At 38.6% G+C, this 15988-nt stretch overlaps 1 protein-coding gene and 1 pseudogene across 2 annotated transcripts; one reads left to right on the top strand and one right to left on the bottom strand.

The window, feature by feature from the left end:
- The first annotated feature begins 111 nt into the window (after positions 1 to 111).
- LOC111324552 (uncharacterized) lies at positions 112 to 11663 on the top strand. Its single transcript, XM_022928150.2, has 12 exons — positions 112 to 402; positions 2371 to 2955; positions 3862 to 3921; positions 4735 to 4891; positions 6007 to 6107; positions 6375 to 6422; positions 6978 to 7097; positions 7392 to 7450; positions 7701 to 7913; positions 8593 to 8705; positions 9001 to 9158; positions 9591 to 11663. The coding sequence occupies exons 1-12, from the start codon at positions 175 to 177 to the stop codon at positions 9765 to 9767; spliced, it is 2019 nt and encodes a 672-aa protein (XP_022783885.2). The 5' UTR covers positions 112 to 174; the 3' UTR covers positions 9768 to 11663.
- Positions 11511 to 15104, bottom strand: LOC111324558 (neutrophil collagenase-like; annotated as a pseudogene). The gene is made up of 4 exons (XR_015990255.1): positions 14650 to 15104; positions 13701 to 14088; positions 12234 to 12550; positions 11511 to 11576 (listed from the first exon to the last, which is right to left on the bottom strand). The product of XR_015990255.1 is annotated as a neutrophil collagenase-like (transcript).
- Between the last annotated feature and the right edge of the window lie 884 nt (positions 15105 to 15988).

The following is a 15988-nucleotide window of genomic DNA, read 5'->3' as shown; positions in this document are numbered from 1 at the left end:
TACCCTCGACGAGCGCCTTCGATATAGCATCACCCCTAGTTCATCATGCAAGCTGATTGCGCTTGCGTACTTGGAAACGAGGTCGAAATATCTCCAGGCTGTCTCCAAACTCTGACATTAAAATAACTTATATCTTTTAGTCGGAGCAGATAAAAGGGTGATAGATCTCGTAAGATGGGGGAGGAATCGGTTGATATAAGCATCATAGAATACTTTAAAACTGGAGAATCACTGGATAAGAAGAAGAAAAAGAAAATTCTTGACTTGTTCAAGTTTTTAGCGGGAGGAGAAAGCCCAACCGAAGCGGTAGAATTGACTGTTCGTCGAAATTGGAATCTTCGCGAAGCACAGCTGAAGGCCATATATGAAATGGTAAAGCTTGTTGAAAACCCACCGAGTTTGGTAAGTTTTAAGAGGAAAATATTTCGAAGGTTCTCTCATCAATAAGTGAGTTCTTAAATTATCTTTCTCTGCGATACCGGGTGGTGGATTTCAGAATTCTAGGAAATCCAAGATTGTGCTAAATTAAAATATGATCCAATGGATTCAACGTGCGACCCTTGTAAACAACACGAATGTAAAATCACTAAGGAACTTCAGATCTGTTATCCCATACTATGCTGTGGTTTTGATAGATTTATGTCGATTTTGTTCCTTTAGGGAGGGCGTGCATTTATTGAAAGAAGAAAACGCAAAATTCTTTTTCGTACCGATCAACCAGCAGTGGTCTAGAAAGCCAAAAATATATTCATAATCATAAGCTTCCAATTGAAGATATTTGAACAATAAGGAGAAAATGTTTTGCGTTCCTTTTTAGACTGAATGCGGAAACTGAAATGGCAAACCATTCATGCTAGCATGTGTGATCTTATTTCGAAAATGACGTACTGTAAATTGTTTTAAACACATGTACAAATTGCATCACAAATTACAAGAAATTGGTTTCAGCCTTACGGTGGCTGTAATATTGTTACAATGCATAATGTACCCATACATAACCCAAACTTGAAGAAAAATTTTAAAATAGATCACCAAAGGTAACTTTCGTGTCAAAGAGCCCTTTCATAGAAGAGCTTGAATAATTAAGGCACAACGAAAAAGCATCAAGGGATGACGTGTCTGGTTGCCTTGTCGAGCCTCGTTAAATTTTCCATTAACCAAGAGATCCAATCTGATGAGGCTTCAATATAATAATTAGGTACATACACTTTAAATAATTAATTGAGCTCTGAGGGTTCAAGATGTGAAGTATACATGTATATTTCAATATATTGTAATTATCAAGGTGAAATGATAGTATTGTGAAACATTGATTTTGTTACCAAAAAAAATGTTTGAACCCTAAAGTAACAATCTGATCATGTAAACTTGGTGTTAGTCTGGTCTGCGAAAAATTTCATTCCACAAAGTGTACAACCAATACAAGAAATACACTCACCTGCACAATCATGCTACAATTATGGTAAAAATTTGAACAATTCTATGGAAAGGGTTTTAATAACTTTTCATAAGTGGCTGTTAAAGGTGTGACTTGTAGCTGTGCCCTGAAAATGTCAATAAGGCACCTTTGTCCCAAGGGGATCTAGAGGCATGTAATTTTCCTGCATTCTTGGTACTAAAGATCTCATAAGATTCCTGCATTCTTGGTACCTAAATAGATCTCGTAAGATGGGCGAGAAATCGGTTGATATAAGCATCATAGAATACTTTAAAACTGGAGAATCACTGGATAAGAAGAAGAAAAAGAAAATTCTTGACTTGTTCAACTTTTTAGCGGGAGGAGAAAGCCCTACTGAAGTGGTAGAATTGACTGTTCGTTGAAATTGGAATCTTCGCGAAGCACAGCTGAAGGCTGTATATGAAATGGTAAAGCTTGTTGAAAACCCACCATTGACTGCAGAATTTCCATTCCATTGACCACAGAATATGACCCACCATTGACTGCAGAATATGCCTTTTTGAACAACCTATTCATTTTTTGACGGACAGAGGTGGACTTTCAGTACCCTCCCATCCTAATATCTATTTTATCATTCTTTCAGAAATAATAAAGCAAGAGCTTTGCTTTTATGAAAAAGAGATTAACACAAAAAATCTCTCAACTATCATGGTTGCAAAACCAAACCTCAGATCTTCTTATTACTTCTCCTAGAGTTTCTAATTTACCTATTAATTAAGTAATCTTTAATGAACAGCTACAGTATACAGTATGTAATTAGAAAAGAAGAACAATTGGTTGTATGTTATAGGTATATATGATGCTAGTTGCATGCTAAACAGATGGCAGTAGAATGCTGGTAACCAGCTTTTGTTTGAACCCCTGCTCAGTATTGATGTCTTACTTTTTTTAATCTTTCCTCCCATTTTCAGAAAACTGGAAGTCCTGAGAAAAAATTGGTTCTGAGTGTCCTTATTAGCTCCAATCTCCTTAGCTTTGTAGTTAGACTTCTTTGGATACGCGTTCCTAATGAGTTCACAGAGAACAGCGAACCTTGGAATGCGGGATATTTCAACAGCCTGGTAGTCTTAAAACACATTTTGACTCTTCCTCAATATACTCAAACAAACCGATCACTAATTGGAGAACTGAATACAGTGGAAGCTGTGTTGGACTTCTGTGATGCTGATCTTGATCTTCTAGCTTGTTATCCAGCAGTCTGTGCATTAAAAACTTTGAGTTGCTTGCACCGTGAAACTTGTGACAAAATCATCTCATTAAATGCACTCCCAAAGCTTGGAAACTTGATTTCAAAAGATAATTGTCAAAAAATGGTTGTCAAAGCCTATAGGCGTGGAGTACGGCCATATGAAAAACGTGTTTTAGATGATCGATATGATCAGTCTGAAGAAAACTTCAAAGATTTCACTGTTCCTTCCATTGCTGATAGAGCACTGAATGTTTTACGATCCTGGAGCTGGAAAATGCAGATGTCATGTTCTGTAGTAATTTTACAGGTAGGAGTATTTAATTGGATAGCTTTGTAATTATAATAATTTTTTTTTTTAACTTTTTAAGCTACATGTATCCTCTGTTCTGGAAGTGCTTCAAACCTGGTGATAACAATCAAATTTGGAAAACCTTTTCAGATTAGCCATGATAGTGATGAAATACGTATGATGCACGATCCTCGCAGTAGATATATGTAAATATATCTACAGTAAATATATGAACTTCATATATTCATTGTATCTCATAGTGATGAAATGTTGCACAATAACATTACCACCAACTTAACAAAGCTGATGTTCAGCAAGTCTCGCTTTACAATTATTAAAGTTCAACCACTGTAAATAAACAATATGGAACAATGATTGTCTTGATTGCACCATATGTGGAAGTCAACGTTCACTGTGATTCACCAACGCAAGTTCATAATACCAAACACTCACATTATTGTATTCAAATACTGGCATTGTATTTCACAACAATTCAAGCCATTGATACTTGCATTGCAAGAAACGAGAAAAGACGTGAACTGAGGAGACGAGAGGTACAGTATCTTGAGAGAAACTGTCATCTTGAGAGAAATGAGGTATCTCTCATGACAGTGGTAACTTACATTAAATGGTACTGTGGTTTCAAAACTCAAATTTGCAAAGTGTTGGAAACAATTTTTTTGTTGAACATGCATACTCAAAGAACACTCGCCGAGCTTCTTTAGTACTCTGGTGCTATATAATATTCAACTTTTCATACATACATGTATCTTAAATGATCCTGAGGTTGACTCAAATTCTGAGCAAAATGGTGTAGTTTACTTCATGTTGCTAGAAGTAACTGAACTAGTGAATGGTCATGACAAACTTTTTGTTATGTAAACATACCAAAATATACTCTTGATTTATTAATTTTCATTGAAGATTGCAGAACAGAGTGATAAATACAGAAAACTTGTTTATAAAGAAAAAACAATACTAAAGGTAAGTTGGAATACAGTGAAAATTAATACTAGGGAGAAGTAAGAACTTTTAAATCTTTTTGAAGAATTGTGTGTATGGAATTACACAAGTTGCAGTCAGTTTTACTACAGCTGCACGGGTACATGTAGGGGTCTGTGCATGGAAATGTCCCAGCTACTTGTAGAAGTATGGGTTATCAGAAACATTATAGAAGTGTAAAGAACTTACTGAAGTGGATAGCTATTTCATCTCAATAGTAGTAGACACCGCAGTAGCCATACCAGTAGACACAGCCAAGGGTTTTGCGAAGTACCCTGAGAATACACAGTTGTACTCCACATCTGAATAAAAGTATAATTAACAATTATTCCACGAGCGTGCGTTGGATATGAGATGATAGATAGCCAACGAGGAGCATAGCACCGAGTTAGCTGTAATCATCTCATATCCAACAAGCGTGAGTGGAATAATTGTTTTATTAAAAAAAACGCCCCCCAAGATATCAGACAAAACTTCTTGACTTATTTTGTAAGAAGAAACGGGCTGTTACAATGTGCAGATATTAGATTATGGTATATTGGCTCATATACCATGTACTGGCTAAGCCAATAAAAAGTCTTGAATTGCATTATCCTATGATCCAGTTTTTAATCATTATAATTAAACATGTAAGGCCAGGTGGATAAATCTTTGAAGTATTCAGAGAGTGAGCACTGACTGACCTCTACCAAACACTCTGTCTTAGGAAGATTATTACCAGCACTTGTCATCCAATTGGATTGGTTTGCTATCATCGGGCATTGGTGCAAATTTCTGGATTTGTTTGTCTTTTAGGCCTTGATAAAGCGGTTTAAAACTCCGGCAATAACTGCAAACGATTGCAACATGAGTGCAATGAGCGTGAAGGTTGTTGGCATGTTGAGCTTGAGTGAGGAGTTATGTTGGCAGTTGATGGATGGGAACAATATCATTAAATACCTGGAAGATGGAAGTATGTCTAATAAATAGAATTATAACATGCCAAAGTAAAGCGGGCGCTCTGATTGGTCAATTTAGCGTCTCCCATTTACCCATGGGTGTACGCTGCTGACGTGAACAAATGCAAAGACTATTTTTCCGCGCGCGCTTGTTTTTTCTGGTCACGTAAGATTTGTTAAATAAAAGGGAACTCTTCAGCTACAATGTATCAATGTTATGTTATAAAACAAATGGTAAACACCACAGCGTACACTATTGAGTTATGGATGCGCTTAGGAGGTTTGCTAAGCACTCAAGAAGCTAGAGTCACTCTCGGCTATCGTCTCGAGTGACTCTTATGCTTCCTTTGTGCTTAGCAACCTCCCGCATGCATCCATAACTCAATAGTGGACGCTGTGGTGTTTACCATTTGTTAATTGTTTTCATTTTTAAAATGAGTGAGAATAGTTGTAAATTGCTAGTCATTCATGTAAAATTTGTATTCATGTGGTAGCCATGCATCCTATTTATTATTAGAGACAGGGAAACATGTAAAATTTAACCATCCCTTCCTTTTCAAGTAGATCACAACTTGATACTGCACATGAGTCATCAGTGTGTGTGAATAAAGGGTAAAACTCCTCTTTGACAGGCCCAGAATAATCCCTTAGATGGAGAATCTTATCTTGTTTCAGTAAATTTCCCGGGGGAATTTAATAATGTTACTGGGAGGTTGAGGGAGGGGGGAGGGGGGGAGGGGGGATGGAAAGGCAAGCAGCATTCCTTGCAGAAGGAGCACCAATACTTCCAGATGCCTGATTCCCTGAATTTGGAAATGGCGGTTATGGTAAAAGGATCATCAGAGATTTTGTTTGCACTAAGAATGATTTTCAGATAATAAAAGTATATCTGAGAATGATAATGTAATGTCAATTGCCAGTTGCAATCTCTACCCAAAAGAAATTTACAAATGCTAATGACCCTCCTGTATCATTGTCATTAGTTTTGATTATTTAATGAAATATGACAGTAAATTATGTAATCTGCCATGGTTGAGATTGTTCTTATGTGTACATCATAATCCTAATAGAGAGGGGTTTTCTCAACTGATAAAATACTGTAATTTTTCTTCCTTCAAAATTTCCATAGTCCTTTTGCCGGACAATGGACCACTAAATTCTTACTTGGAAACAATAATGCAACTGTCCTCACACAGCGGCCGCTGCAGGAACAAAATACTGGAGAGTGAGGTTTGTGGGAAGCTAAATCATTCATGTACATGTAAGCAACTGCTTGTAGATAACATAAACGTGAAAAGCTTAAGACTGCACTTGTTCATGAACAAGTCAATGAAGATTTCACCTTGTTGTTGTTATACTTAATATTTAATTTTTTTCTTCCATGTGCATATCTTTAACTTAATGATTGTGCTCCATTTTCTCAATCATTCTGTGTTCTGCAGCATTTTTGTAGCTGTTATTTTAACTGTGTTCATATCTTTTGTAAAATCATTGTAGGAAATTGTCCAAGCACTTGCAAGATATATGTTCTCTTTCCACAAAGAGGTAAGCATTAGGAATATTCTTTTTGTTCTTCCTTTGTTTTTTAATTTTTTTTGTTCTTAGCCTTGATTGTTCTCGAACAATCAGTGCTTTCTGGAGACACACTTGTAAACCAGATAATTCTACTTTTGCTACACTGGTATTCTCTTAATTTTGAAGAACCTCCATTCAAGTTTTATATTTGGGAACTTTACATTTCCCAAGCAGCCAACACTAGTTGTTTCAGACAGCATCCTCTTCAAAATTTGGTTAACCTTTTACCTGCACACCTTAACACCAATATGCTAGTTTCTTTACTGTTCCCATTTTTATTTCCTATGGTACTTACGAGGATGATTTGCCTGCAAATCAAGCACTTCTTGCGTTTGCAATCATTTCCCTTTTTCAATGACCTCATTGTTTGATTTAGGGCTAATACCTGTTGCAATAAATGAGATGCTTATCACTCTAAGGGCTGAATGAATGAGCTTTTACTGTGCTTCATTTTGAATAAGGAATAGCATATCTGTGAGTGAAAAGTGGCTTGCATTGTACTCTAATTTGTCTCATGCAATGCAGATTCAAGGCCCAGCTCTACGTACCATTGCAAACCTGGCAGAGTCCGAAGACCTGGCGAAGAACTTAATAAAGTGTGGTGTAACTCCAAAAAGCATCTCCATAGTCATCAGTTACCATCAGGTACCAGCACTGGAATTTCCGTCATTTATCGATTCTCAAAATTCTCAAAAGATGAAAATTCTCAAAGATGACGAAAATTCTCAAAGATGATTTATCAGCAGCAGCCAAATTTGAGGAAAATGTACATGTATGTGTCTTGCATATAAATGGACAGTGTAGTGGAGCAGATGACCCATCATGCTTGTGTTATTGGTCAAAATGCGTTTGTTACCCTTGATGTCGTATAGACCACATGTATGTGCTTAGTTTGACATGTAAAAACTATCAAATTTGACTGTTTTTTTTTTATTGCAGCGTTCCTCTGTCCAACATGCTAAAAAGATAGAAAAAACACTGCAGCGTACCTGTGAAAAGTAAGTCAAGATATAGATTGCAGCAGTCTTCATATGACTGTAGCACTTCGTATACCCTATTTAAGAAATCGTTATAGTAAGCCTCATCCCTAACTTACAGGAGTAGCAGTACTTCCAGTCGCTTAATGATACAGAAATGTGCGATATGACAAGGAGATGTGAGCCACTCGATTCAGGGATATAACGTCGTGGTAGAGAGGTAAATATCTTTTTGTAATTAACAGTGTTCCGTTTGAAAATCTCTTTATAGAGAGTGGAAGGAAGAGGAAGTAGCATTTGGAAAAGAGCGTTTTGAATTCTTCTCACGTCTGGACGAAGATCAGGCGCAAATTCTGAAGGACCAAGGCAACAAGAATTTCAAACTGGGCTTATTCGACGAAGCAGTGAAACTTTACAGTGAGGCATTAAACTTAGTCCCCTACTGCTTGGAAGTGAACAATGCGAGAAAAGATGGATCACGTTGGTAAAGAAAACTTTAAATTTTTCCAACGCGGGGAGAAACTAAGAATCTTAATAGTTTTCGTTTTGGGATCTTGAGGTACATGTCCAAGTCTGCCCTGGACAGCAGTGGTCACAGCAGTACGTTGCGTTCCTAAACACAACTTTTAAAATTATCATAATCCACTTGTCAACCCAAGTAGTGTACATTTAGGCGGCAAACTTGACAAAATTTAGTTTATACATTAAGCTTGGAGCATATCCTACATGGTGCTGTTTACTTAAGCTAAACTCTTAAATCCCCTAATGACGGAGTCTAAAGCATGAATGATTGACAGTGAGGGAAACCTGATGTAATACTGTGTGTGTTGGGGAGGGGGAGCATGGAAGTACGGGGTCGTCAGGCCATCAGATCATGTAGTCTCATCGTCTGGGTGAGACAATTGAAGCAAAAGTCATAACCTGAGTTAAGAGAATCAAATAACTCCAATGATCACTTCCGCTTAGATGAACGAATTACGTGTAGATGTTTTTGGGACCACAAGATTACCTGTCCTCCTGAGTTGAAGCTACACATGCATTTTACTTGAATATTTAATTATTTATCGACTTTTGCAGGTGACTCAAAACAACTGAGCTAGAGAGCTACATGCAAACTCGGCAGTCATTGGTTATCATTTTTTTTTTGTTTTTTTTCATTCCAGGTGGGTTTTACCAGCCGTGTTGTACAGTAACCGTGCGCAGTGCCACCTGAATAACGCTGACTGGGAGAGTGCTTTGAAGGATTGTAACGAAGCAATGGCAAGATGCCTGGAAGGTTTGTTGATTATCGACTTAAGTACAGTTTTACACGCGTGCATGGGCAAATAAGTTGGCTTGTTTGTTTCTTTTCTTGACATCTTGAATTTCTTTCTTTTCTTTTCTTTTTTTTTTTCCTGCTCGTTTTTCGTTCTTACTCTTGCTTGCTCTTTACTTTAGCCATAATCCTGCGAGTGCTTTAGGACTAAAAAGATTCCTCCCTTTGGTGAATAATTACCACTGACAGTAAATCATCGTCGATTAAATGTATGAATTCAATTGACATTAAAATTCCTCAAAACTTTTGTTTTCAGACAACGAGGAGTCCGAAAAAATACTTCTAAAAACTATGTTCCGTCGCTCTAGAGCATGGATGGAGTTAGGCCAGCTCTTCAGAGCACTAAATGATATTTCTCACTGTCTGAGAAACCAAACGCCCGGTGAAAGTAATTTCCAATCATATTACTGGGAGGTGAGGATGATAAATATGCATTTTAATATGTACGAAAGATACACTATAGCAATGTCTTGGCAGTTTAGCAAGGATTTTGTAGCGGTAGTCAACAGGACAGGTGTGACCCGCAAGACTGGTGGGACCTTTATAATTCAGCGGTGACATTGCATGGAGAATTAGCAGGACGGGTGTGGCCAGCCGGACTGCTGTGATCTTTAAGATTTAGGAGTGACATTGTAGGAGAATTAGCAGGACGGGTGTGGCCAGCAGGACTGCTGTGACCTTTATGATTTAGGGGTGCATTGTAGGAGAATTAGGCGTTGGTCACTGGTATGAGTCAAAAGGTTTCTACAACAAGGGAACACATCATGATTTGTGCGGTTTTTCTGTTATTTCTTCCTGTCTTTGTTCGGTGAAATGGCAACGCTTATGTTTATGCATATATTCCAGATCATGGTAAAGTACCGTACTGCATGTGGCATAGAACCTATCCGTCGCTGTGGCAACTGTGTCGGTGGAGAAGGAGACAAATTAAAAAGATGTGGAAACTGTGACGAGGTTTACTGCAGCCGTGAGTGCCAAGTGTTTGCTTGGGAACTGGGCCATAAGACCTATTGCAGAAAATAAGGAAACCGGGAAAAAAGACAAAGATTTCCGCTAAATACTGAAAACTATAATACTTTGAGAAAAACTATCGTGGTTAACCACCGAAAAATTGTTATGTTTGGGGGATCTACTTCCCTTTGGTGTCTAAACAATCCTCAAACTCAAAGAGGATAAACTTTTTTTTTAGGTTTAGTTTAGGATAAGGGATAAAACTTTAAAAGGTCAAACTTGGCCGAAGAATCTACTCTTTACTGTTACCGGCGAACTTTAAGAAGGTTTGGCCATATCACTTAAGTAAACAAGAGCGCGCGAGGTTAATTCCATAGGCATGCTTTAAGGGTCAGTGATGTGGCGGTTGCTAGAGGATACTAGCTCTGGCAACTGAAAGTTAGCCAGTGTGAGTCTTATCCTGTTCCAGGTACTGTATATTGGTTGTAAACAGACGCAATAGGTCTCGGAAGGGAAGGACTTTGGTTTAAACTGTGGTCGGTTCATTTAGCAATGTAGCATTTGGCATTTAGCATGTAGTATTCAGCATTTGCCATTTGGCATCTAGCATTTAGAATGTAGCAAATAGTATATAGCACTTAGCATTTTGCACTTAGCATTTGGCATTTTAGCACTTAGCATTTGGGCGTCGTATGTCCATATTTCCTTAATAATTTCAGTTGTTTGAGGGTTTTTTGTAAATACATTTAGCCCTCGATGTGTAGCTAACAATCTAATCTGCTAGAACTTATGTAATTGCAGAAGACTGGGCCACGTTGGTAGAAATACGGGGAGGGGTGCTGGTTGGCTTTGAAGCTGACAGTATCCCCTTTCTAATACTTTTCTTTCCTCTCGTCACCTTTGGGGTTGAGATTCTATTGATATTGTTCGAAGAATCTACTGATTGGTTGCCCCCACGGAGTAAAATGGTCAAGTACCCTCCTTCCCTCTTAGGAATGCATACAATAACTTTGCGTTACCACGTAAGTGAACTCTTACTGGAACAACTGTTTCTACGAGCCACTCGGTCCTACGCTTTAAGTATGATTGAAGTATTTTGTTGTAGTGTAGATTTGAGTATCGTTGTTAACAGGCTAGGCGTAGTGTTCTATGATAAGTTGGGATTGAACTGAAACACGTAAGTTCGTGTACCAAATCGGTTAACCCATTAGACCCTAAGAGTAACCAGTGTCTAATTTCTTCTAATGGTCGTACTGCTGAATCATGCATGAAGATCATGGAAACAAAGGAAATGATCGCCAACCCCAGAAGCGTTGATTAATAAACGAATTCTTCTTAAAAATACCAAAGAAGATGACCCTTGCTTGCCATAGAGTCTCTTTGGCTCAGCGGTAAAGCATCGAAGCGCGGGGTACGGGGGTCTGGGGTTCGATTTCTCGTGGGGGCTCGGACTTTTTTCCTTGTCCAGCGCTCGTGACTAGACGAAAACACATCTCTCTACCAAAGAGAATGTGTTGAGAAAAATATGGAGAACATGGTGTTAGGGTGCAGAGGGTTTTAAAAAGCTTGTTTTAACGACTTATGCCTAAAATTGTCAGACTTAGTATAAAGAGTCAATAAATGGATTTCAAGAACAAAGGCAGTATTTGAAGACAACCTCGACCCCGTTTGTATTCGACTGACCAGGTACATTTCTTTGGTGGTGGTTTTGAAATACTCTATGCTAAGTAAGCCATAAGGTAACAAGATTTTCCTTCTAAAAAGAGAATACAAGGTCCAATATCAAGTAATACCAATCAGTGTAAAACAAAAAAATTTTAACATGCATTTTATTAAGTGAATTCACATTTCACTGTCGTGACTTGATATTCATGGATTATCCTGAAAGACAAAAAATGTCTAAGTAAAGGAATGACGGTTTTGAAATTTTCTAACATCATCAATACAGCCAGTAACTGTTGAAGAAATTATTGTGAGCAACGTTGTTGAGTAGCGAGATATCAATGACTTTTTTTGTTACAATATATAGTAAAAAACAGTATTGTAGACTAATTAGGCTTCTTGCATAACAGAAAGTCGTCAAGCTCCCTGAGTTATTGATATTCTCACTTTATTTTTTTGTGAAGTTAAACCTGACAACATTAGAGTTGTTTACAACTGAGTGTCTAAAACCCTAAACCAAAATAATCCCGGTGACCAATTAGAACAAATGCTGCATTATTATAAGCCAATGAGAACTCAAAATGAAAATAAGTGAGCCACTTGCAATAAAAGCGCGGGAAAATGCTGGTGAGCAAGTCGTCATTGTTTTCACTTTTGTATCTGATTGGTTGAGATGATAGCGCGGGGTTTCTGGACCAATCACAGAGCGAAGTTAATTAAAACCAAAGCAATCCGGGATTACTTTCAATGCTTTGAAACTTGCCCTAAGATCTATTGAAGTAAACATCTAAGTTATCGATACAGGGTTTACTCTTACTAGAGAAGCGAAAACATTTCCCCAGTCACTGGCTTGCACTTAAAGAGTTTTCAACTTACCATAGAGCGACCTTATTCCATCAATGTCGTCCTGATGCAGCTTAGGAGTACCTCGGCTCGCTGTCGGCCACATCACTGTGCCCTTCACGTCAGAATGTCTTAGTCCCAAGGCGTGGCCAATCTCGTGCACAGCAACATAAATGAGGCTCTGTGATCCATTCCACCATGAACCATTCTCAGTGAAGTATTCATCGTCATCAAAATGCAGTCGGCCGTCTTGTGGATAAAAAGCGTGGGCCAGAACATTGCCCTTACCATCAAAGTCGGAATAACACTTCCTTTCGCCCGCGACACCAGAGTGCTTTCTTTTGCCAAAACTGCAAATGAATTATAATTTAGAATGACTTACCGGTCAGGTTTAGTAGCCGGCAACACAGAAGTAACCAAAACGCTTGTAACCAGTAACCGAAGCACCAACAAGCAAATTGTTGCTCATGGTAACAATCAGTCAAAACGTAGAAAGAAGAAAATGGCGAAACAAACCTTACTCAATCGAAACAGTGCAGAGTGGAGAAAACAGAACGGAGGGGCATACGAAGCGTTACCAAAGAACAATGGCGAGACGGCTGGATGAAAGAATGAACAAGCGAGTGGCTGCCTGAACAAACTGACTGACTAAGGCCTAGTTTATACGTCGCGCTACAGTCGAATTCAATTCAGTTAATTCCATTAAATTCGTCGTTCCGTCGACGAAAACCATGGCGTGGTTTTATACGTCGAAATCAATACGATCGAATTTAATTCTCTTACCAAATGCAGTGCCTCGGGTCGCTGCGGGCTCGCCAAAATAAATTGAAATGCATTAAGAAATGTATGCATTTCATTCGACGCGGCGCTAGTGCGACGTTAAAACTGAAGACGCGTTACCGATATTTTATCCGTCTTACCAAGACGGATGAAACGTCAAGGACGAATTTAATTTACCAGACGAATTTAATTCGTTTTAGACGTCGCGCTATCGTCGAATTCAATTGCTTGTGGGACCTTGAATTAAATTCGACTGTAGCGCGACGTATAAACTAGGCCTAACCGATCGACTGACCGTCTGGCTGACCGACTGAATCACTTACTGACTGACTGGCTGACTGACTGGCTGACTGACTGGCTGACTGACTGGTTGACTGACTGGCTGACTGACTGGCTGACTAACTGGCTGACTGACTGATTGACCGATTGGAGGATCAGCCGATGGGCCGATCGACTGATTGTTTGTCTGTTTGTTTGTCTGATTGACTGATTGACTGATTGACTGACTGACCGACTGAATTGGCTGAATTTATTAACTAAGTGGCCGTCTGACTGAATGAAAGATCGATTGATCGATCGACTCGGTGAATCATGAATAGTGAAGGAAAGGAAGGAAAAGACAGTAAAGGAAAGGAAGGAAGAGAGATTGAATGAATAAACAATAAGATAAATGGATGGATAAATAACTGCACGGATGAACTTAAATTAATGACAGAAAACCTGATTTTGAAGTCTGCATTCGAAACTGAAAGAGTTCTGGTAAACTTTAGCTTAGGTGCCGCGGCGCTCCACATTTGAAATGCCTGTGCCATGACTCTAGCCTGATCCACCTCTGACATATCTTCGCCGAAAGACAGGTAGTACTTGAGATCTGTTCTACGCCACTTTAATTCCCCCATGTACTGAATCGTTTAACACGCAAACGCCCGCCATTTTCATCAACATCAGGGACCCCACATCGTGGTTTCTTCATTTGGTATAAAGTTTCTTCGTCTAATTCGCCTGTCACAGGCAGACCAAAGAATTTCTGGAAGTTCTTTAGCGCGGTTTTTACGTCATGGTTGCCTGATCTCGTTGGCGAGAGGTAGTGATAGTCTGATAGATATTTCTGAAAGGCGGAGCGCATCAGGCAAACAACGTCCATATTACTCTTCATGATTTCAAAGGCGTAGTCGGAATTTTCTATTCTCAATAGTTCTCTCATTGAATAACACTCATTTAGGGAATAAAACAGATCGAGAACTAAAAGGAATGTGAAGGTTTTGTTGGTTTGAGGGAGATCCTTGGGAGTGACCATAATGTCTTCGATACTTATTCTTTTTTTTTTTTGCGATGTTGGTTTTTCAAAGCATGCGCTTTTACTATATTGTCTGTAGTGAGTGATATCTCTGGTCGGCTATATGCGTTTGAAAAACTATATCAAGCCAATTCCTTCAACAATGATAAAGTAAATTTAATTTCATTAGCAGTCGCAGGAAGTTGAATTTCAATTTCAAAAAAAAAGTGACCGACCCAAGTGAGAACACTGGTCGAAAGGAAAAGGACGAGGGAATAATTATAGAGCTGCTTTCACGGTGAATAGTTTTTGGCATTAGCAAATATCTTAAGACTACAGCACTTAGATTTGAAACGGGGTTGCATTGTGTTTTTGGAGTTCTTCTAGTCTTACCATTGCAAATTCACCATCAGGTACTTCTTCTTCACAAGAGACGCCATCAATGATGATATAAATCAGAAATAACACCATATGAAACCACATGATTACCAGTAAGTTCCACTCGGTTTGAGGAAAGCGATAGAACACAGCGCGTTATAACTTCGCGTAATGGAAACGTTCTGATTTCAGCTTTCAGGTGCTGCAACTCAGCTTTTTTGCAAAATAAATAAGCGGTCTTATTGGTTATGAAAAAAATTGTTGTAATATTCTTCTTATTGATTAATTCGACAAGCAGAGGCAAACGAGGCGTATTTGTGATTCAATTTTCCCAGACAAAACTGGCACATGTTTATTCAGCATGGATCTAAAGAAATAGGACTAAATAACTGAATAAAACTGGTGACTTATTAAAAAAGTATTGCAGAAAGTAAATTGTTTGATTTTTCGTATTCATCTAAGATTCTTGGGTCCCGTTCGTGGATCTCCCGTTTAAGAAAACCGGAATAAAGAAAAGATTATCAGATTGTGTAAATATATCTTATTAACCAAGCGCGAGGGCCGTACCGGGAGAATATCGGCCCTAGGTCTTGACAGTACGGACCGAGCGCAGCGAGGTCCGTACAAAAAAGACCGAGGGCCGATATTCTTCCAGTACGGTCCCGAGCAAGCTTGGTTAATAAGAGATTTATTATACGACTGAAGTTCAAAGGGACACAAGTGCGGTATCATTCGGGACTATTCGGGACAGTGCCCGGTCCAATACTGAGGAAATATTGACCGGCAATAGAGCATTTTGATTGGTTGATTTTAGTTATTGGCCCTCTGACTGCCCAGAGTTAATAGAGGGAATTAACTCTGGACTGCCCGAGTCGTGTAATAATCTCATTTAGTATAATTTCAGAGCTGAACAAAGAGCTTCCAGCAATCTGATTGGTCGAGCGGTTCCTTATAGGACGCTATATAAACCACTCCGCGCGGTTTATATAAAATGTTAAACTAAAATGTTAATAAATGTTACTAAAATGTTATGATTTTAGAAATTTCTCTGTTATTCAGCTCTGAAGTTATACTAAAACAATTATTCGCCTCAGGCTCGGTGAATATTGTCGAATAATCCCCTCGACTTCGTCTCGGGGATTATTCGACGATATTCACCGAACCTGAGGCGAATAATTGTTAATTATTAAAATGGTCTTGGCTTGGAGGAGACTGAGTAGAAACGCTTATATCAATTGTTTCATTAACATTACATTTACACTTCTTTTCTCTCTTTTCCGCCTCGTTTTCTATCTGTTTTTCAAAAAGGAAAAATGTGAATCATTTCGGGTTTCTATTTCACAAAGAAATCCTT

Source organism: Stylophora pistillata, chromosome 8 (assembly GCF_964205215.1).
Source record: "Stylophora pistillata chromosome 8, jaStyPist1.2, whole genome shotgun sequence".
In the NCBI taxonomy this organism is placed as follows: domain Eukaryota; kingdom Metazoa; phylum Cnidaria; class Anthozoa; order Scleractinia; family Pocilloporidae; genus Stylophora; species Stylophora pistillata.
Note: the sequence above shows the minus strand (reverse complement) of the source record. Positions and strands in the feature narration are given on the sequence as shown.

Bases quoted from the DNA above. Each gene is read 5' to 3' on its own strand.
- LOC111324552 (XM_022928150.2), top strand. From the start codon at position 175: ATGGGGGAGGAATCGGTTGATATAAGCATCATAGAATACTTTAAAACT. The intron at 7,098-7,391 runs GTACCAGCACTG...TTTTTATTGCAG, and splicing joins TAGTCATCAGTTACCATCAG to CGTTCCTCTGTCCAACATGC. The intron at 9,159-9,590 runs GTGAGGATGATA...CATATATTCCAG, and splicing joins TCCAATCATATTACTGGGAG to ATCATGGTAAAGTACCGTAC.